The sequence below is a fragment of the Chiloscyllium punctatum genome, chromosome 33 (assembly GCF_047496795.1).
Source record: "Chiloscyllium punctatum isolate Juve2018m chromosome 33, sChiPun1.3, whole genome shotgun sequence".
NCBI lineage: Eukaryota > Metazoa > Chordata > Chondrichthyes > Orectolobiformes > Hemiscylliidae > Chiloscyllium > Chiloscyllium punctatum.
Window position 1 is genome coordinate 13,143,015 of NC_092771.1, and position 22,848 is coordinate 13,165,862.

The window sequence follows — 22,848 nt, forward strand, 5'->3', positions numbered from 1 at the left end:
AGAAAATTCAGAGGCTGAGATGAAACCGTTCTTGTTGATGTATTGAGTGGTAAGGTGGGGAAATGGAGTCGAGACAGCGATCAGTCACAATCTTACAAGGAAATAGTGGTTTATAAACAACGTCTGTCAGCTTGGAGGTTTGAGGGTTAAAAATAACTAATTGACCAGGGCTATTCTGAGGGAACCTACTTGAAAGGAACTCATGAGTAACTTATTCATCTGCTTGCTTGGGTGGGCATAAAGGATCCCTTTCTGAACAAGAGGAGCAAGGGGGATTTCTGTCCAGTATTTATCTTCCAAACAACCTCACCAGGAAACAGCCGAATCTGGTCCTTATCACATTGTTGTTTGTGGGAGCTTGCTGCCCTATCTCTGGCATTGTAATAGTAAAGTGCTTCATCAACTGCTCAGCACTTTGAGATGCCCCGTGGTCATCTATGTCTCTTTTCTGTCATACGGTCTGTTAATAGTTGTTCACCCGCCCCTCTCTCTCTCTCTCTCTCTCTCTCTCTCTCACGCTGTCTCTCTCACGCCTTATTGGTCTCACTCTTTTGCTCTCGCTCTATCCCTCTAACTCACTCTCTCGCGCACTCTTGCTCTTGTGCTCTCTCGGGCTCTCTCACGTGTTCTCGTGCCCTCTTGGGCTCTCTTGCGGTCTCTTGCTCTTGGGTTCTCTCACGCACTCCTGGATGCTCTCGTGCTCTCTCAGGCTCTCTCGGGATCTCTCATGGTCGTGCACTCTCTCTATCTCTCTCCCACTCTCTCGCTGTCACCCTCTCTCTCGCATGTTCTCTGTACTCAATGCTAATTCTCTCCAATTTACGCCCAGTCCTTGTGTTCCTCAGGGCCTCGGAAGCTGAACTGAAGGAAGACAGGGGGCGCCTGGAGGTCGAGTTACAGCAGAAGGCTGAAGAGCTGACTGCTGTGACTCTGGAGCAGCATCAGATCGCTCAATACTGGAAGGCAAAATGGCAAGAAGCCTCAACAGCTCTGAATGCCAAGGAGAAAGAGCTCCGATTGGTCATTGGGAAGCATTCACAAAAGAATGAGAAGGTCTGGAGCTCTTATTTTCAAGGTTGGCCTGGGTGAGAGGGAACAATAATGAAAACCTGTTGTACGGCTAACTGTTGTACCCCATGTGAAGGCCATGAGATTATGAATCTTGCAGAGGGTAACTCACCTCCTGAACACCTACCCCCCACACCTCCCCCCCCCCCCCCCCCCCACCCCACCACCCAAAAGCCTGTCCACCATCTACAAGGCAAAGGACTGGAGTGTGATGGAATACTCCTCACTTGCCTGGATGGGGGCAGCTCCAAATACACGCAAGAAGCTTGACACCATCCAGGACAAAGCAGCTCCCAGTTGATTGACACCACATCCACAAACATCCACTCCCTCCACCACCAACGCTCAGGAGCAGCGGTGCGTACCATCTGCAAGACACACTGCAGAAATTCACCACAGATCCTCAGACAACACCTTCCAAACCCACGGCCACTTCCACCCAGAAGGACAACGGCAGCAGATACATGGGATCACCACCCCCTTCAAGTTCCCCTCCGAGCCACTCACCATCCTGACTTGGAAATATTTTGCGGTTTCTTCAGTGTCACTGGGTCAGAAGCCTGAAACTCCTCCCTAAGGGCATTATGGGTCAACTCACAGCAGGTGGACTGCAGCGGTTCAAGAAAGCAGCTTACCCCCACCTTCTCAAGGGGCAGCTAGGGATGGGGAATAAATGCTGGGCCCAGCCAGCGACACATGGCCTACAAATGAGTTTAAAAAAAAGCAGATCAGCCATGACCTTGTTGAATGGTAGAGTAGACTCGATGGGCTGAATGGCCTACCTTCTGCTCCTATGTCGTATGATTTTATTTCCATTTTACAAGTTCCCAGGCTGGGAGCTCTGACTCACCTACTCTCGATGTACTGGCGTTGAGGGTTACCAGGCCAGTGTCAGTTCACTCGCTCTGCCCCGAACGTTTTTGGTTTTGAAGTAATCAGAAGTGGCCGTGTGGTGCTGTGTTAGACTGATCGCTGTCTTTCTGCTGGCTCCTTCCCTCCCCCCACCTCCCCACCTCCCCACCCCGCAGGCCGATTCACCGGGAGATTGTGAGAGCTTTGCAGCTGATCTGGAGGAGTTGTTTGAGCTGAGGGCCACTTTAACCAGGTATAAATTGTGTGTGTTTGTCTGTGTCTGTCTATTAGTCTCTGTGAGTGTGTTTGTGTGATTCTGTGTGTGTGCACGCATTTGTGTGTGCACATGTATATTTGTGTCTGTGTTTGTGCATGTGTTTGTGTCTATGTGTATGTGTGTATGTATTTCTATGCATGTGTTTGTGTGTTTGTGTATGTATGCACATGTCTGTATGTTCATGTATTTGCACATGCATGTTTTTGTCACTCATGGACATTTCACCATGCCCAGAAGACTTTGTGAGTAATACTGCATCACATTGATTTATCAGACAAGGTTAATCTGTAATCACCTATTTTTAAACCATTATTAAAACGTCAAATGCACAATAATTGTAATAATTTAAGGTCCTGTCTAAGATACAGCCTGCTGTATCCAGGCGTGAATGTGCTTAAGCTCCCCACTAGCCTTCTCCCACCCTATCTCCTCTAACCCAAGACTTCCCGAAGTGGGAGGGTCAGGCCACGAGCTCAACTTCTGAGGTTGCAAACTCTGAAGCTGAACTTGTAATATCCACCTTCCCTATCCCCCAAGCACCACTTCTGCTACTATCAAGATATTGCGACGATGCTGTGACGTTCAGAAGTTATTTATGTCTTGATTTTTTTTCTTTGAAGTGTGGTCGTAGGGCCGAACGCCAACCAGTCTACCTGAACTGCTGGAGTATTCAGCTTGGGAGGCATTGGGGTTTATTTAAGCAGCTGGAATGGGCGTGGCCAGCTCTCACCAATCAAGAGTTCTGTTTTTTTTTGGTTTAGCTTTAAGCAGAAGCTATTGAGGTCTCAACAGAGTTGGAAGCTTCAGTGAATGTGCCCTGGTTGCTGCTGCTCTCTGAATTTTCTGTTCCTCCTGGATGGGAGAACTGCATGTCAGAATCTGTGTCTGAATTTTCCTTTTTGCTAAGGGGTGTGTTCATGGGATGTTACTGTATTGGAACAGTTAATTAATAATAGGTACTGTATCTACTGTTCTGTTAAGTTGTCCAGTTGAGTTAAGTTATTCTCATTTGTATTGTATTGCTAGTGTTTAAATAAATTGTGTTTTGTTTAACATTGAGTAGTTTGACCAGTTGTATTGCATCTGGAACACAGCACTTTACATTTTCCTTTAAAAATAAGAAAGTGTTAGTGTCTAGGCTACCTTTTTAAAATATTTTGAGGGGATCAGGTCTGGTCGATGACAATATGTTCTTCCTCACCCTGCTGTTGCCCGTTGTAGGGTCACAACTGTTTTTAACCCTCAATTTGGGCTATGATGAGATAAAATTCAGGAATTTCTGCTCAACTTGTAGAAAATGTCAGATCCATCATTTCCCCCCTCATGCGTCTGTCTTGTTTCCCTGTAAAACCATCTGTGCTATTCACCATGACCCCTTGAAATTGTAGCAAGTCCCACGTACTCACTGATTAATGATCTGAAAAGTCTAAAGATGACCATGAAACTATTGTTGGGAGGAGCATCCATCTGGTTCACTAATGTCCTTTATGGAAGGAAATCTTCCATCCTTACCTGGTATGGCCTACATGTGACTCCAGATCCACAGCAATGTGGTTGACTTTTAACTGCCCTCTGGGTAATTAGGGATGGGCAATAAATGGTGGCCTAGTCAGCGATGACTGTGAATGATTACAAAAAATAATAATATTCAGACAGATGGCCAAAAGCGAAACAGGATTTCAGCAGCGTCATTCAGAAAGTACAGCGATTTATGGAGTTTAGGGCCCAGGTAGCTGTGGCTGTTAACTTTGGGAAGAGGAGGTAAGAGAGGCAGCGATCTACTTTACTCATACTGAGTGCAAATGAGGAGAGTGTCACTAGTGGGTGCACTTTGCGACCCAATGTGACTGTCAGTGGGGTCTTTGCTGCTTTTATTAGTCGGTTCATGGATATAAGTCTGGCAGTGACTGATCTTCTCCCTCCTGGTTTTAGGATGACAGCAGAAAAGGTGCAGCTTAAAAAGCAACAAGAGGAGAGTGAGCGGATTATTCATCTCCTCCAGCTCCAGCGAGATATCGCCAGTGACTCTGTAAGTGTCTCGCATCCAAACCATCACTGGTTCTGAGAATGTTCTGTTTTACCTGATCACTGGCTCATCAGTTGTCTTTCTCCCTTCAGGCACTGCAAGGTTCTCTGAAGGTTTCCAGTAACCTGGAGAGCCTCCACTCTGAACTCCAGAAGAGCCAGTAAGTTCCTTAAGTCCACCCTGGGCAATTATCTCTCTCTCTTCCCCTCTTCCTCTCCTGCTCCCTCTCCAGCTCACTCTCTCTCTCTCTATCCCTCCCTCCACCTCTCTCCATCCCTCCGTCTCTCTCTCTCTGTCTTTCTCCTTCCACCTCTCTCTCTCTCTCTTCCTCCATCACTCTTTCTTCCTCTCTCCCTCCATCACTCTGTCTCCATCTCTCTCACCATCTCCCTCTCTCCCTCTCTCTCTCCCTCCCTCATTCCCTCCCTCTCTCTTTCTTCCTCTCTCCCTCCATCGTTCTCTCTCCCTCCATCTCTCTTTCTTCCTCTATCCCTCCATCTCTGCTTCTCTGTTGAATTGAAGGTGGGGTGAGCCAGCAGTGGAAGAGGGTGGTAACTAAGACATTACGGTTCCTCTCATTTTTACGCAGTGACAGGATATGCGAACTTGAAAAAGAAAAGACTGAGATGGAAACGGAATTGAAGAAATTCAAGGTACTGCCACCGGTGACTTGTGTTATTCCAAATTAAAACTTGGAACAAATCTCATAACCGCTGTGACCCTGTGAGTACTCAGCATTATAAGGATAGGGCTCTCTCAGCCTGGGTGGATATATGTGGGTGTATCATGTGTGACTATGTATGTGTGTGTCTGACCATGCACATGAATGTGTGGCCACATAAGTTCACAACTATTTTCTTAATTGTGGCTTAATGTAGAGTAATAGAGGTGTACAGCATGGAAACAGACCGTTGGTCCAACTTATCCATGCTGATCAGATATCCTAAACTAACCTAGTTGCATTTGCCAGCATTTGGCTCATATCCCTTTAAGCCCTCCCTATTCATATACCCATTCAGTTGCCTTTTAAATGTTGTAATTGTACCAGCCTCCACCACTTCCTCTGGCAGCTCGTTCCGTACACGCACCACCCTCTGTGTGAAAAAGTTGCCCCTTTTATATCTTTCCCCTCTCACCCTAAACCTATGCCCTCTAGTTTCAGACTCCCTCACCCCAGGGAAAAGACTTTGTCTATTCACCCTGGCCATGCCCCTCATAATTTTATAAACCTCTATAAGGTCACCCCTCAGCCTCCGACGCTCCAGGGAAAACAGCCCCAGCCTGTTCAGCCTCTCCCTGTAGCTCAAACCCTCCAACCCTGGCAACATCCTTGTAAATCTTTTCTGAACCTTTTCAAGTTTCACAACATTCTTCCTATCGCAGGGAGACCAGAATCGTTTGAGATGCGGCATTCTTGCATTTATCCTGATGAAAGCAAGTCGAGAAACCTTGGCAACATGTCTCTCCTTCCAGTCACATTTCAATTGATTAGTTGCTAATTTGAAATATGAGATTGATCGAACTTTGTGAATAAAATATATTGAGGAGTAAAGGGGTGAATGAGCTGTGGGGAGTTGGATGACAGATTAGGCTGAATGGTGAAACGTAGTCTAAGGGCTGGATAGGTGACACCTTTTCTGGTTCAGCCCAGATGGATGTAAATAATATGAAATTTCTCGATGTTTTCAGTCAGAGAGTCCCCCTCTAGCCCGGGTGGAACTTGATGCTTGCAAGCAGGAGTTGGAGCTTGAGAAAAGCCGGAGGCAAAAACTGCAGCATCAAGTTTACGCGTTAAAACGGACCGCTGAGCTCCTGGAGCAGAACCAGCCGAGTCAAGTACGTACCCGCTCTGCCGCTGAGAACTCTTGGGAGTCTGTACCTGGGGAAATGCTGAGACAGCAACTCTAACTTTAATTTTCGTTAAGTATGTTCTTGTAAGAAGTTAAACCAAAAGACAGAAAGACTGGCAATTACATAATACTTTTTCATGCCTACTATATATCCTGGAATGCTTTTTCAGCCAAAGAAGAGTTGTAACGTGGGAAACCCCTCCAGCCAATTTACAAGTTCCCACACGCAGCCATGTGATAATTAGTAAGAGAAAATGCGGGAAAGTAGAGTCAAGGATTGTCAGATCTCATTGAACAGTAGAGAAGCCTGGACGGACCAAATCTGCTCCTATACCTTGTAGATTCTGTTCTTTGGGATGTTGGCTGGGGGATAAATATTGTCCATTTACAGTTGAAAGTGCAGTAAAGCAGGATTAGTGATTCTGAAGGTGCTATACAAAAGATTTAATGCTTGAGTCTTGACAGTGATGTCTGAATCCACAGCCTCCGAACTCTGAGGTGGGGACACAGGCATCATGACTAATACAATACACCCCACCCTGGGCAACACAGATATCATACCAAGGATGTTTAAATCTTGTTTTGTAGTACAGTTTAAAGTGCTCTTCAGATAATGTGTAAGGTGCAGTAATATTATTGCATGGTGTTAACTGCTACATAGAACGTAGAACATTACAGTGCAGTACTGCCCTTCTGCCCTCAATATTGCACCGACCGGTGAAACCAATCTGAATCCATCTAACCTACACTATTCCATTTTTGTCCATATGTTTATCCAATGACCATCTAAATGCTCTGAAAGTTGGCGAGTCTACAACTGTTGCGGCAGAGCATTCCAGGTCCACATTCCACATCCCTCTGACATCTGTCCTGTATCTATCAGCCCTCAATTTAAAGCTATGTCTCTTCACCATCACCATTTGAGGAAAAAGGCTCTCACTGTCTACCCTATCCAACCCTCTGATTATTTTATGTGTCTCAATTAAGTCACCTCTCAGCTTTCCTCTCTCTAATGAAAACGTCAAGTCCTTCAGCCTTTCCTCATAAAACCTTCCCTCCATACCAGGCAACATCCTGGTAAATTTCCTCTGAGCCCTTTCCAAAGCTTCCACATCCTTCCTATAATGCAGTGATCAGAACTGTACGCAATACTCCAAGTGCGACCGCACCAGAGTTTTGTACAGCTGCAACATGACCTCTTGGCTCCGATACTCAATCCCTCTGCTAATAAAGCTAACACACCTTATGCCTTCTTAACAACCCTATCAACATGGATGGCAACTTTCGGGGCTCTATGTACATGGACACCGAGATCTCTCTGCTCATCCACACTACCAAGAAACTTACCAGTAGTCTTTATTCCTGTTACTCCTTCTAAAGTGTTCTCCTTGACAACATTGTCTTTTTCCTGTGTGAATACTGATGAAAAGTATTCATTTAGACCTTCACACTACTATCCTTGATTGGCTTTAATCTTACTCTAGTCATTCTTTTGTTCCTGATATACCTTTAGATTGTTGCTCAGTTGGTAGGACTCTCACTTTGAGCTTGCAATATTATGAACCAATATTTGATCCTTAAATCAACATCATTGCAGTAGATTATGTTTTTTATTCATTTGTGGGATGTGGGTGTCACTGGCTAGGCCAGCATTTATTGCCCATCCCTAGCTGCCCCTTGAGAAGGTGGGGGTGAGCTGCCATCTTGAATCGCTGCAGTCCATGTGCCAAAGGTAAACCCATAATGACATGAGGGAGAGATTTTCAGGATTTTGACCCAGTGACATTTTCAGCTCAGGATGGTGTGTGGTTTGGAGGGGAATTTGCAGGAGGTGGTGTTCCATGTCTCTGCTGCCCTTGATCTTTTAGATGGAAGTGGGTTGTGGTTTTGAAGGTCTAAGGATTTTTGACAAATTTGTCCATTGCATCTTGCAGATAGCACACACTGTTGCTACTGAGCATTGGCAGTGGAGTCACTGAATATTTGAGGATGTGGTTCCAATCAAGCGGGCTACTTTGTCCTGGATGGTGTCAGGCTTCTTGCGTGTTGTTGCACTTTTCCAGACAAAAGGGGAGTATTCCATCATACCCCTGACTTCTGCCTTCGAAATGCTGGATAGACTTTGGGGGAGTCAGGAGGTGAAGTACCTACTGCAGGATTCCCAGCCTCTGGCCTGCTCTTGTGGCCACTGTTTTTATATAATGAGTCCAGTTCAGTTTCTGGCCACTGGTATGGTCAGTTTTCTGATCATAATTGTGATGGTGTTTCTTACCAGTCAACAGTCACCTCACTTCGGAAACTACCCCACTGGTTGCAAACTGCTTTGGGATGCGCTGAGGCTGATAAAGGCACTATATAAATGCAAGCCGTGTTAACTGCAAAACTGATAACTTGTTAGCATTTGGAATAATCTCTTTGATAAACAGAATGGGTGCAGTCCTCTCTAACTGCCCTTTGAATTTCCTCCCAGGCTACAGGAATGCAAGCGTTTTATCGGAGCCAAATTGCCCTGACTGAAGGGAATTCTGCTGACCTGGATCCAGACTGCAATTGGTATGTTCAGCTAGAAAAAAACCACCAGTTCTGATTCATCTGTTCCAATATTGTGTGTTAACAGCTCTAACTCCCCTCCAATATTATTCTGTAAAAGCCAGATTACATGGACACTGAAAATCAGCAATGAAATCAGTGAGTGCTGGACTTGTAATGTTAACTCTGTCTGTCTCTCTCTCCAGACCAACTGAGTTTCTCCAGCAATTTCTGTTTTTATTTCCACACGGGAGGCAATGCAATTGCTCCTGACTGACTACTCCCTAGGGACCCTAGGAATGTTCAGGGTTTGAATCCTGTCGTCAAAGAAGGATGAATTCAGTTAAAAATCTGGAATTGAAAACTAATGATTACCATGTAACCATTTGCTAATTATTGTAAAAACCCACTGGGTTCATTAATGCCCTTGAGGGAAAGAAATCTGTCGTCTTTACCTAGTCTGACCTCCATGTGACTCCAGATTTAAAGCAGTGGGATTGACTCTGAAATACATACAGCATGGAAACAAACTCTTCAGTCCAACTCGTGCTTGCTGACCAGATGGGACTAGATTAATCACTAGATTTACCACAGTTTACCCATATCCCTCTAAACCCTTCCTATTCATACACCCATCCAGATGCCTTTTAAAGTGCTGTAATTGTACCAGCCTCCACCACTTCCTCTGGCAGCTCATTCCATACACGCACCGCCCTCTGTGTGAAAAATAAATGCCCATTAGGTTCATTTTATATCTTTCCCTTCTCACCTTAGAACTACGCCCCTCTAGTTTTGGATTCCCCCACCTCAGGGATAAGACCGTGTCTATTTACCCTATCCATGCCCCTCCTGATTTTATAAACCTCTTCACCCTCTGACGCTCCAGGGAAAACAGCCCCAGCCTATTCAGCCTCTCCCTGTAGCTCAAACCTTCCAACCCTGGCAACATCCTTGTAAGTCGTTTCTTCACCCTTTCAGGTTTAACAGCATCTTTCCTATCGCAGGGAGACCAGAATCGTTTGAAATGCGGCATTCTTGCATTTAGCTTGATGAAAGCAAGTCGAAAAACCTTGGCAATGTGTCTCTCCTTCCAATCATATTTCAATTGATCAGTTGCTATTTTGACATATGAGATTGATAGAACTTTGTGAGTAAAATATATTGAGGAATACCAGGGTGGTGAATGAGCTGTGGGGAGTTGGATGACAGACTAGGTTAAATGGTGAAACATGGTCTAAGGGCTGGATGGGCGACACCTTTTCTGGTTCAACCCTGATGGATGGATCCCAGTGGAAACATCCCCAGCCTATCCAGCCTCTCCCAATAGCTCAAACTCTCTAACTCTGGCAATATCCTTGTAAATCTTTTCTGAACGCTTTCAAGTTTCACAAAATCCTTCCTAAAGCAGGGAAAATCAAATAGGTCGAGCAAGCTGCTCAGTTCAAAAGGAATTAGAGGTAGGCAATAGACAATAGGTGCAGGAGTAGGCCATTCTGCCCTTCGAGCTAACACCACTATTCATTATGATCATGGCTGATCATCCACAATCCGTATCCTGTTCCTGCCTTATCCCCATAACCCTTGATTTCACCATCTTTAAGAGCTGTATGCATCTCTTTCTTGAAAGTATCCAGAGACTGGGCCTCCACTATCTTCTGGGGCAGAGCATTCCACACACCCACCACTCTCTGGCTGAAGAAGTTTCTCCTCAACTCTGTTCTAAGTGGCCTATCCCTCATTTTTAAACTCTGTCCTCTGGTTCGGGACTCACCCATAAGCAGAAACATGTTTCCTGGCTCCAGAGTGTCCAATCCTTCAGTAATCTTATACATCTCAATCAGATCCCCTCACATCTTCTAAACTCAAGGGTATACAAGCCCAATCTTTCAACATGTGATAGTCCCGCCATTTCGGGAATTGACCACATGAACCTACGCTGCATCCCTCAATAGCCAGAATGTCCTTCCTCAAATTTGGAGACCAAAACTGCACACAATACTCCAGGTACAGTCTCCCCAGGGCCCTGTATAGCTGCAGAAGAACCTCTTTGCTTCTATACTCAATCCCTCTTGTTATGAAGGCCAGCATGCTATTAGCCTTCTTCACTACCTGCTGTACCTGCATGCTTGCCTTCATTGACTGGTGTACAAGAACACCCAGATCTCTTTGTTCTTCCCCTTTACCTAACCTGACTCCATTTAGATAGTAATCTGCCTTCCTGTTCTTGACATAAGTAGCAATAACTGCCCATCTTTCCAATGAACACCCTGTGAATGAATAGTTACTCTATTTTGTTTCGAATGTTAGACTGTATCTGGTGAGTTTTTGATATCCAACTGTTGAACTGGTAGATTTATTATGCCCTTATCAACAATATCTTCACCAACATTCACCGCTCGGTGAGTCTGTGACCATGCTGGATTGTCAAGTGTTTTACTAGAAGGAAAACTAAAAATGTTGGGAATACGCAGCTAATGTCTTTGGAGAGAGAGAGAGAGACTGGGTTAAGGTTTTATGTCGGTCATCCTTTATCATTTTCCAACCCTTGTGCTTTGAAACGATTGCGAGTGGCCTACCGCTGTCTGTCACCTGAACATCAGGGCTTTAGTGGAGCAGCAGCAGGTTATGGAGATAAGGCTGGAACAGGATACTGATTGGGAATGATCAGCCATGATCATATTGAATGGCGGTGCAGGCTCGAAGGGCTGAATGGCCTACTCCTGCATCTATTGTCTATTGTCTATTGTCTATTGTCTATCACTTTGACAGCCTTTCACATGTTATCTGTGGCCAATATTTGAAGAATTGGACTTCAAGGCATTAAAGGGTAACCTTCACAAACCGAATGTGGTCTCTCTTTAAATAAAAGCCAAATACCATAGGTGCTAAAAATGGGAAATGAAGAGAGAATGCTGGAGAATCTCAGCAGGTCTAGCAGCATCTGTGGAGAATGACCATTTCCAGTCTAATTTGTCGTCTTCATCAGAATTGTATTTATTGCAATCTCTCTTTCTTCCTTTTCAGTTTTATTTTATCTCCCTCTTTTTATTTGGGATATCGTGAGCAGTTATCTAAAGAAGGATATGCTGACCTTAGAGGGGGTCCAGAGAAGGTTTACAAGAGTGATCCTGGGGATGAAGGGCTTGTCATATGAAGAGTGGGTGAGGACGCTGTACACAGTGGAGTTTAGAAGGATGAGGGGGGAGTCAGAGGTCTGGATAGAATGGATGCGAAGATGTTTCCATCAGCCGAAGAGACTAAGACTCAAGGACATGGCCTCAGAGTGAAGGGAGGGCCCTTTACACTGAGATGAGGAGGAATTTCTTCAGCCTGAGGGTGGTGACTCTGTCAGACTCATTGCCCCAGAGGGCTGTGGAGGCCGAGTCACTGAGTGCATTAAAGTTAGAGATAGATAGGTTCTTGATTGAAAACCAAAAGAACCGCGGATGCTGTAAATCAGAAACAAAAATAGAAAATGCTGGAAAAGCTCAGCAGGTCTGGCAGCATCAGCTGAGAGAAATCAGAGTTAGCGTTTTGGGTCGAGTGTCCCTTCCTCAGAGTGATTTCTCTCCACAGATGCTGCCAGACCTGCTGAGCTTTTCCAGCATTTTCAATTTAGATTCTTGATTAGAAAGGGGATGAACAGTTATGGGGAGAAGGCAGGAGAATGGGGTTGAGAAGCATATCAGCCATGATCAATGGCAGAGCAGACTCGATGGGCCAAATGGCCTAGCTCTACTCCTATGCCTCGTTTGTCTTACTACTCCTGTCTCTCTCTCTCTTTTTTTCCACCACGAATCTCACCTCCCTCTCTCTTGTTTGCCCTTCCCTCTCTTTCTTTTTTTCTTTACATTTGCCTGTGATTTAGTGTCTCCCTCTTTCTCTGTTATGCTGTTTCTGCATCCAGTTATCTCATACATATTCACACCGACACTCTGCTTGTTCTCTTGTCCTGCCAGCGATAAGCATTGCAATGACGATGATGACAGGATGCTATTTGAAGATCAGCTGTCCTCAGGGTCAGATGGTAAGTGTCTGAATTTTACCTCTAAGGTTAATTAAGGGGGGGGGATTTGAAGGACCGCAATAAATATATTTGCCCTTTTAAAATGTCCACACTGCCTCTAGTTTTCTCTGGAAATCCTTTCACCGATGATGGGGTGATCCATTTTTAAACATTTCTCATCAGAACACTCTTGAACAATAAGTAATGATAACAGGCTGAAAGATTACACTTGCATTTATATAGCACAGTTCACCCCCTTGTGGCACTCCAAGGTACTTTACAGCCAGTGAGTTATATTTGATATGTAGTCACTGTTATAGCACAGGAGCCACAGCAAGCTCCCGCAAACAGCAATGTGATCAATACTCAGGTAATGGGTTGGATTTAACAGTGTGCTCTGTTTCCTGGTCCCGACCTTGGCCAAGAGGACTGCATTGAGTCCTCTTACTAAAATGCTTGCTGACCCATGGTCATTTTACGCTCAGAGAGGCGGCCATTGGCTCAGGGGCAAGACCTTTTTGCTTTTGTCTCTTTCTGTGGAGGTCCTGCTGTTGATTCATCCCAACAGTGCCAGGTTTGAGTAGTGGCCACTGCTGGGAGTACAGGCAATCTAGGAAGAGACATTTAAAGAGACATCTGGATGGGTACATGAATTGGAAGGGTGAAGAGGGATATGGGCCAAGTGCGGGCAAATAGGACTCATTAATTCAGGATGTCTGGTCGGCATAGACCAGTCGGACCGAAGGGCCTGTTTCCATGTTGTACACCTTTATGATTCTAAGTCAGGGGTAATGAAGGAAAATCCATCTGGAAGATTGTTACAGCAGCAATAATGATCTGTAAGTAAAGGCTAAGTTCTGCAGATCTGAAACAAGCACCAAGAATGCTGGAGAAACTCAGCAGGTCTCGCAGCATCTGCAGAGAGAGAAACCGAGTTAACCTTTTGAGTCCAGAATGACTGTTCTTTGGAACTGAAGAGACTGTTCTTTGATCTGTCCTCCAATTCTGAATGAGTTTTACCAGACTCAAAGTGCTAACTCTCACTCCATGGATTTGGCCAGGCCTTGCTGAGTTTCTCCAGCATCCTGGGGTGTTTCTTATTGCCATGTTGCTGTTTGTGGGAGCTGGTCCTTTGCAAATTGGCAGCTGCATCACATCAGTTTCCATACCTCAAAGAAATGGAGCTCACTGAATGTAAAACACTTCAGATTATTTTGATGGCATGAAAAATATAAAAAGAAGCCATTATTCCTTTCAGTGAATTGACATTGTTTCAATGAATGAATTACTGGATAAGATAAGGTTTCTTCGCAACTTCCTGTCCCTCATCTTCGTGTTTGTTTGGTCATGATCCTGTGTTTCCTTTCTTTTACTTTTTGCACTTTATCAACTCTATTCCTGAGCCTCAGAACTTGCTGCTGTTAAACTGCTGCTATTGTATGACATTGCCACAGGGTGGCAGCATTGGCTCAGCTATCTCTTGAGTTAGTTCCCCTATCGAGGTGAAAGTGAGGGCTGCAGATGCAGGAGATTACAGTGGAGAGAGTGGTGTGTGTGTGTGTGTATATATAAAAAAAATTCCCTGCATTCACTTCAGCTTTCTTATTAGAATTCCGATCTGGTTCTGTTCTGGTATCTGAAGATATCTTTAAATTGTGTGCAACAATCTGTTTTATTTTCCTCCAAGTTCAACCCCACTCCTGGTACATGACCCAATCTCTCTCTCTCTCCCCTCTCTGTCTGTCTCACTTCTTCCCTCTTTCACCATCTCTTGCTGAAGGGAATGCCAAATAGGACTTGGTGGTGGGAACCTGAATTGATTCGCCTCTTTTCCTTACCAATGGGATTCTGGGGTGTGTGTTCATACACCAACTTTTTTTCTCCAGCTGAGAACAGTATGGCCCCAGGCCAGTGGATTCGTGCTAAGGTGCACCTGATGTGTATGTAGGTGTTTCTGCAAGAATGTATGTGTGTGTCTGTCTGTGTGTGAGGGAGTGTCTATGTGTGCATTTGTGTCTGTCTGTGAGAATGTCTGTGTGTGTTTATGTCTGTGTGACTGTGTGTGGATGTGTGTATGTCTGTGTGCGTTTGTGCATGTCTGTGTGTGAGTGTGTGTCTGTGTATGTCTGTGTGCGTTTGTGTCTGTGTGTGAAAGTGAGTCTATGTGCATTTGTGTCTGTCTGTGTGTGAGGGTGTGTCTGTGTCTGTGTGTGAGGGTGTGTATTTGTGTCTGTGGGTATGTCTGTCTGTGGGTGTGTGTGTGTTTATGTGTGTGTCTGTGTGTGAAGGTGTGTGTATGCGTGTGTTTGTGTCTGTGGGTATGACTGTCTGTGTCTGTGTTGGTGTGTCTGTGTAGGTGTGTCTGTGTGTGTGTGGGTGTGTTACTCCCACAGTGATGAACACTGACCTTGGTTTCAGAACCAAGCTCAGTTGAAGGGTCATGTCACTGTGAGTTGTGACAAAGCTCTGCTTAAACACCTACGCTCACTGTCTGGGTCAGAATAGCAAGTTATGAAAATCAACTTGTAATTCCTTTTATGCAACCTCTCCAATCTATTGACATTTAACTGTCTTTTCATGCACGTTATTAACGAAAGCAATTTCTGTTAACTCCCATAAATGTTGCTTTGTTTCAAAGGGAGGTGATCCTGTGGAAATGTATAAGATTCTGGAGCTCTGGATGGGCCAGATGCTGAGAGGATGTTCGCTCTTGATGAAATAAGATACACATAGGCACAAGCTTTTTCCTTAACAGGTCTATTGCTCTGTGGATTTACCCTCCCCAGAAAGCAGTGGACCCGGGTCATTGTCCAACACAGTCTTTCTGAGTGGGAGTGGGGACGGGACGGTTGGATGGGAAGGGACAAAGGTTAAGGGAGACAGGCAGGGAATTGTGGGTAAGTGCATCTCGGAACAGCAACTGTCTAACTGATTGGCAGACAGTCTCAAGGGGTCGAATGACCTATTCCCCCTCCTATTTATAATAATCACACTGTTAAACTGGGGCTCTTACCCTGGTATCAACATTTCAGAAATATTAAAAGGAGTTGAGAGGTGGATGGAGAGAAACTATGTCTAGTAGCTGAGGAATCTAGCATGACTGGGTCAATTATTAGAGTCAGATTTTTCAGTGAAAATTAAACTTACTCCTTCACATGAAGGAAGTGTGTTACACGAAGCAAAGATGGATATGTAGAGTAAGATGTCAGATTAGCCACAATCTCGTTCAGTGTCAGAGCATTCTTGAAGGGCTGAATAGCCTCCTCCATTTCTAATGTATGTTACCTGCTGAATGCTATGTGTTTACAATCTGATCTCCACATTTTATCATGTTTTGCAGATAATGGGGAGCTGGTCAATCATCATTCCAAACAAAAGATCACAAACAGGTAAGTCAAAAGACCCTGATCAAACCTGGTAAGAGGATATTGATATTTCAGAGCTCACTCAGAGAGAGTTACAGTGAGACAGGGAATCCCAGAACAGTACACTCCATCACCTCTCACTGCAACACTCTGATATACTCCCCACCCCTCACAGCAACACTCTGATATACTCCCCACCCCTCACAGCAACATTCTGATATACTCCCCACCCCTCACAGCAACATTCTGATATTCCCCACATCCCTCACTGTAACACTCAGATATATCCCACACCCCTCACTGTAACACTCTGATCTACCCCGCACCCTCACTGCAACACTCTGATATAGCACACACCCCTCGCTGCAACACTCTGATATAAGGTAAAAACAATGACTGCAGATGCTGGAAACCAGATTCTGGATTAGTGATGCGGGAAGAGTACAGCAGTTCGGGCAGCTTCGAAATCGACATTTTGGGCAAAAGCCCTTCATCAGGAATAAAGGCAGGAGGGATCACTCTGATATACCCCACACCCCTCACTGCAACACTCGGATATACCCCACACCCCTCACTGCAACACTCGGATATACCCCACACCCCTCACTGTAACACACTAATATACCCCACACCCCTCACTGCAACACTCGGATATACCCCACACCCCTCACTGTAACACACTGATATACCCCACACCCCTCACTGCAACACTCGGATATACCCCACACCCCTCACTGTAACACTCGGATATACCCCACACCCCTCACTGTAACACACTAATATACCCCACACCCCTCACTGTAACACACTGATATACCCCACACCCCTCACTGCAACACTCGGATATACCCCACACCCCTCACTGTAACACACTAATATACCCCACACCCCTCACTGTAACACACTAATATACCCCACACCCCTCACTGCAACACTCGGATATACCCCACACCCCTCACTGCAACACTCGGATATACCCCACACCCCTCACTGCAACACTCGGATATACCCCACACCCCTCACTGTAACACACTAATATACCCCACACCCCTCACTGTAACACACTAATATACCCCACACCTCTCACTGCAACACTCTGATATACCCCACACCCCTCACTGCAACACTCGGATATACCCCACACCCCTCACTGTAACACACTAATAGACCCCACACCTCTCACTGCAACACTCTGATATATACCCCACACCCCTCACTGTAACACTCTGATATACCCCACACCCCTCACTGTAACACACTAATATACCCCACACCTCTCACTGCAACACTCTGATATATACCCCACACCCCTCACTGCAACACTCGGATATACCCCACACCCCTCACTGCAACACTCTGATATACCCCACACTCCTCACTGTAACACTCTGATATACCCCACACCCCTCACTGTAACACACTAATATACCCCACACCCCTCACTGTAACACTCTGATATACCCCACACTCCTCACTGTAACACACTAATATACCCCACACTCCTCACTGTAACACTCTGATATACCCCACACCCCTCACTGTAACACACTAATATACCCCACACCCCTCACTGTAACACTCTGATATACCCCACACTCCTCACTGTAACACACTAATATACCCCACACTCCTCACTGTAACACTCTGATATACCCCACACCCCTCACTGTAACACTCTGATATACCCCACACTCCTCACTGTAACACACTAATATACCCCACACTCCTCACTGTAACACTCTGATATACCCCACACCCCTCACTGTAACACACTAATATACCCCACACCTCTCACTGCAACACTCTGATATATACCCCACACCCCTCACTGCAACACTCTGATATACTCCCCACCCCTCACAGCAACACTCTGATATACTCCCCACCCCTCACAGCAACATTCTGATATACTCCCCACCCCTCACAGCAACATTCTGATATTCCCCACATCCCTCACTGTAACACTCAGATATATCCCACACCCCTCACTGTAACACTCTGATCTACCCCGCACCCTCACTGCAACACTCTGATATAGCACACACCCCTCGCTGCAACACTCTGATATAAGGTAAAAACAATGACTGCAGATGCTGGAAACCAGATTCTGGATTAGTGATGCGGGAAGAGTACAGCAGTTCGGGCAGCTTCGAAATCGACATTTTGGGCAAAAGCCCTTCATCAGGAATAAAGGCAGGAGGGATCACTCTGATATACCCCACACCCCTCACTGCAACACTCGGATATACCCCACACCCCTCACTGCAACACTCGGATATACCCCACACCCCTCACTGTAACACACTAATATACCCCACACCCCTCACTGTAACACACTGATATACCCCACACCCCTCACTGCAACACTCGGATATACCCCACACCCCTCACTGTAACACACTAATATACCCCACACCCCTCACTGCAACACTCGGATATACCCCACACCCCTCACTGTAACACACTGATATACCCCACACCCCTCACTGCAACACTCGGATATACCCCACACCCCTCACTGTAACACTCGGATATACCCCACACCCCTCACTGTAACACTCGGATATACCCCACACCCCTCACTGTAACACACTAATATACCCCACACCCCTCACTGCAACACTCGGATATACCCCACACCCCTCACTGTAACACACTAATATACCCCACACCCCTCACTGTAACACACTGATATACCCCACACCCCTCACTGCAACACTCGGATATACCCCACACCCCTCACTGTAACACACTAATATACCCCACACCCCTCACTGTAACACACTAATATACCCCACACCCCTCACTGCAACACTCGGATATACCCCACACCCCTCACTGCAACACTCGGATATACCCCACACCCCTCACTGCAACACTCGGATATACCCCACACCCCTCACTGTAACACACTAATATACCCCACACCCCTCACTGTAACACACTAATATACCCCACACCCCTCACTGCAACACTCGGATATACCCCACACCCCTCACTGCAACACTCGGATATACCCCACACCCCTCACTGCAACACTCGGATATACCCCACACCCCTCACTGTAACACACTAATATACCCCACACCCCTCACTGTAACACACTAATATACCCCACACCTCTCACTGCAACACTCTGATATACCCCACACCCCTCACTGCAACACTCGGATATACCCCACACCCCTCACTGTAACACACTAATAGACCCCACACCTCTCACTGCAACACTCTGATATATACCCCACACCCCTCACTGTAACACTCTGATATACCCCACACCCCTCACTGTAACACACTAATATACCCCACACCTCTCACTGCAACACTCTGATATATACCCCACACCCCTCACTGCAACACTCGGATATACCCCACACCCCTCACTGCAACACTCTGATATACCCCACACTCCTCACTGTAACACTCTGATATACCCCACACCCCTCACTGTAACACACTAATATACCCCACACCCCTCACTGTAACACTCTGATATACCCCACACTCCTCACTGTAACACACTAATATACCCCACACTCCTCACTGTAACACTCTGATATACCCCACACCCCTCACTGTAACACACTAATATACCCCACACCTCTCACTGCAACACTCTGATATATACCCCACACCCCTCACTGCAACACTCGGATATACCCCACACCCCTCACTGCAACACTCTGATATACCCCACACTCCTCACTGTAACACTCTGATATACCCCACACCCCTCACTGTAACACACTAATATACCCCACACCCCTCACTGTAACACACTAATATACCCCACACTCCTCACTGTAACACACTAATATACCCCACACTCCTCACTGTAACACTCTGATATACCCCACACCCCTCACTGTAACACACTAATATACCCCACACCTCTCACTGCAACACTCTGATATATACCCCACACCCCTCACTGCAACACTCGGATATACCCCACACCCCTCACTGCAACACTCGGATATACCCCACACCCCTCACTGCAACACTCTGATATACCCCACACTCCTCACTGTAACACTCTGATATACCCCACACCCCTCAATGTAACACACTGATATACCCCACACCCTCACTGTAACACTCAGATATACCCCACACCCCTCACTGTAACACACTGATCTACCCCACACCCCTCACTGTATCACTCTGATATACCCCACACCCCTCACTGCAACACTCAGATATACCCCACACCCCTCACTGCAACACTCTGATATACCCCACACCCCCTCACTGTAACACTCTGATATACCCCACACCCCTCACTGTAACACACTGATATACCCCACACCCCTCACTGCAACACTCAGATATACCCCACACCCCTCACTGCAACACTCTGATATACCCCACACTCCTCACTGTAACACTCGGATATACCCCACACCCCTCACTGTAACACTCGGATATACCCCACACCCCTCACTGTAACACTCTGATATACCCCACACCCTCACTGTAACACTCGGATATACCCACACTCCTCACTGTAACACTCTGATATACCCCACACCCCTCACTGTAACACTCTGATATATCCCACACCCCTCACTGTAACACTCTGATATACCCCACACCCCTCACTGCAACACTCTGATATACCCCACACCCCTCACTGCAACATTCTGATATACCCCACACCCCTCACTGTAACACTCTGATATACCCCACACCCCTCACTGTAACACTCTGATATACCCCACACCCCTCACTGTAACACTCTGATATACCCCACACCCCTCACTGTAACACTCTGATATACCCCACACCCCTCACTGTAACACTCTGATATACCCCACACTCCTCACTGTAACACTCAGATATACCCCACACCCCTCACTGTAACACTCTGATATACCCCACACCCCTCACTGTAACACTCTGATATACCCCACACCCCTCACTGTAACACTCTGATATACCCCACACTCCTCACTGTAACACTCAGATATACCCCACACCCCTCACTGTAACACTCAGATATACCCCACACCCCTCACTGCAACACTCTGATATACCCCACACCCCTCACTGTAACACTCTGATATACCCCACACCCTCACTGTAACACTCAGATATACCCCACACCCCTCACTGTAACACTTTGACATTCCCTGCACTCCTCACTTGCACCCTCAGACATAAAGTGATACCCCATTTGAAAATACTCTGAAACCTATAGCTAGAATTCTGTTGGACAATTTATCTTTCTCTAGCCCTGTGTAACTCGATGATAAAACCTAGTTTCTGTCTGAATGGAACAGATGTATCTCCACCTTTAATGAGCGCTTTGTTGATGGAAATCCGGTGTTATTGATTGTAAAAATTTGGGCATTGCCAGTGCACCAAAGTCATATTTCTAGGAGTGACTCATGATTTTGTCTCTCGCAGTCCCTCCTCGCTTTTGCCACAGGAGCTGCAGTCTCGAGTATCGTCACTTCAGCAAGAGCTTAAAGATGCCAAGGTCATTCAGCGACAGCAACATACCATCATCCAGGGACTGAGAGAGGTGAGGGGTGGGTGTTGTGGTTTTGGTGAGGGATGGGTGTTGTGGTTTTAGTGAGATGGCAGTCAGAGGGACTGGCACAGACCTTATGAGGGAAACATTTCTGTACCTCTTATGGAAACATAGACAGTAAGCACGGGAGTAGGCCATCCAGTCTCTAAAGCCTGTACCACCATTCTGTGAGATCATGCAATCTTGTGATCCCACTCCTGCTTTCTCCCCAAATCGCTTGATCCCTTTAACCACAAGGACCACATCCAGCTCCCTCTTGGGTATATTGAACAAACTGGTCCCAACAGCTTCCTGTGGGAAAGAATTCCCCAGGATCACAACTCTCTGAGTGAAGAAATTCTTCCTCATCTCAGTCCCGAAAGGCTTACCCTTTATTCTGGGACTGTGACCCCTAGTTCTGGACGTCCATGACATCAGGAATATTGAAAATACGGTGATCCAGACTACTCTTGGTTTGAGTTGTTCGTTGTCATGTGTATCTTGTGACACGATACTCTCCAGAGCCATCTTAAAACACAGAAAAGAAACCAAAAGTTAGAAAATAAAGGCAGAAAAACGAAGAAATAGAAGAAGGGTCCAGCTTTAAAGTTGTTCTCGTTAAGTGCTCTGTCATGGGCCTGGTGGCTAGGCCTGAGACCCCTTCGCTGCCGCTGGAACAAAGTCACTGCTCTTCGGCACCATCTTGTCTCCACCGATGTAACTGCCGCCATCTTGGTTACACACTTGATTCCAAAACTGGAATAAAAAATATAGCATAAATGAAAGAAGCAAGCCAAAAGGATTGAGAAATGTCCAGTTATTTCTAGTGATTAAGTCAACAACAGCATCTCCTATCTTCATCACTCCCTCTCAACCCTTAGATTTTCATTTTCTGCAAATTGTCTTGATGGACTGATCACAAGGACCAGGACCAGGAGCAGGAGTAGGCCATTTGGCCCCTCCTGGTTGATCTGATGGCTACAAGTTTTATTGAATGGGGAGCAGGCCCGAGCGTCTGATTGACCTACTCCCCTCGGTTCACCTGTTTGTCCGTCCACTTTCCTGTTCCCCCCCCCCCCCCCCCCCCCCCCCCTGTTAATCTACAAACAAGGAATGAGAGTGGCCACTCAGCCCTTTGAGCCTGCTGTCTCATTCGTTAAGATCGTGCCTGATCTGATTTTAACCTCAATGGCTGCATTCTTGCATGTTGCCGATAATCTTTTATCAAGAATCTATCTACCTCCTGGTTTAAAACTATTGAAGGGTTCTGCGCCCACTGCGTTTTGTGGAAGGGAATTCCAAAGACTCTCAACCCTCTGACAGAAAACATTTCCTCATCTCTGTCTTATATGGGCAA

At 46.1% G+C, this 22,848-nt stretch overlaps 1 protein-coding gene across 6 annotated transcripts in view; it reads left to right on the forward strand.

Moving 5' to 3' along the window:
* The window catches only part of LOC140458444 (uncharacterized), a 128,323-nt gene that overhangs the window by 47,126 nt on the left and 58,349 nt on the right, over positions 1 to 22,848 (forward strand). For all 6 annotated transcript variants that reach the window (XM_072553016.1, XM_072553018.1, XM_072553017.1 and 3 more), the window contains 10 exons: positions 846 to 1,053; positions 2,097 to 2,173; positions 4,130 to 4,226; positions 4,316 to 4,383; positions 4,813 to 4,876; positions 5,913 to 6,059; positions 8,544 to 8,626; positions 12,562 to 12,629; positions 15,949 to 15,997; positions 21,386 to 21,503. In XM_072553016.1, the coding sequence (XP_072409117.1) occupies positions 846 to 1,053; positions 2,097 to 2,173; positions 4,130 to 4,226; positions 4,316 to 4,383; positions 4,813 to 4,876; positions 5,913 to 6,059; positions 8,544 to 8,626; positions 12,562 to 12,629; positions 15,949 to 15,997; positions 21,386 to 21,503 (979 nt within the window). The remainder of the gene's footprint in view (positions 1 to 845; positions 1,054 to 2,096; positions 2,174 to 4,129; positions 4,227 to 4,315; positions 4,384 to 4,812; positions 4,877 to 5,912; positions 6,060 to 8,543; positions 8,627 to 12,561; positions 12,630 to 15,948; positions 15,998 to 21,385; positions 21,504 to 22,848) is intronic.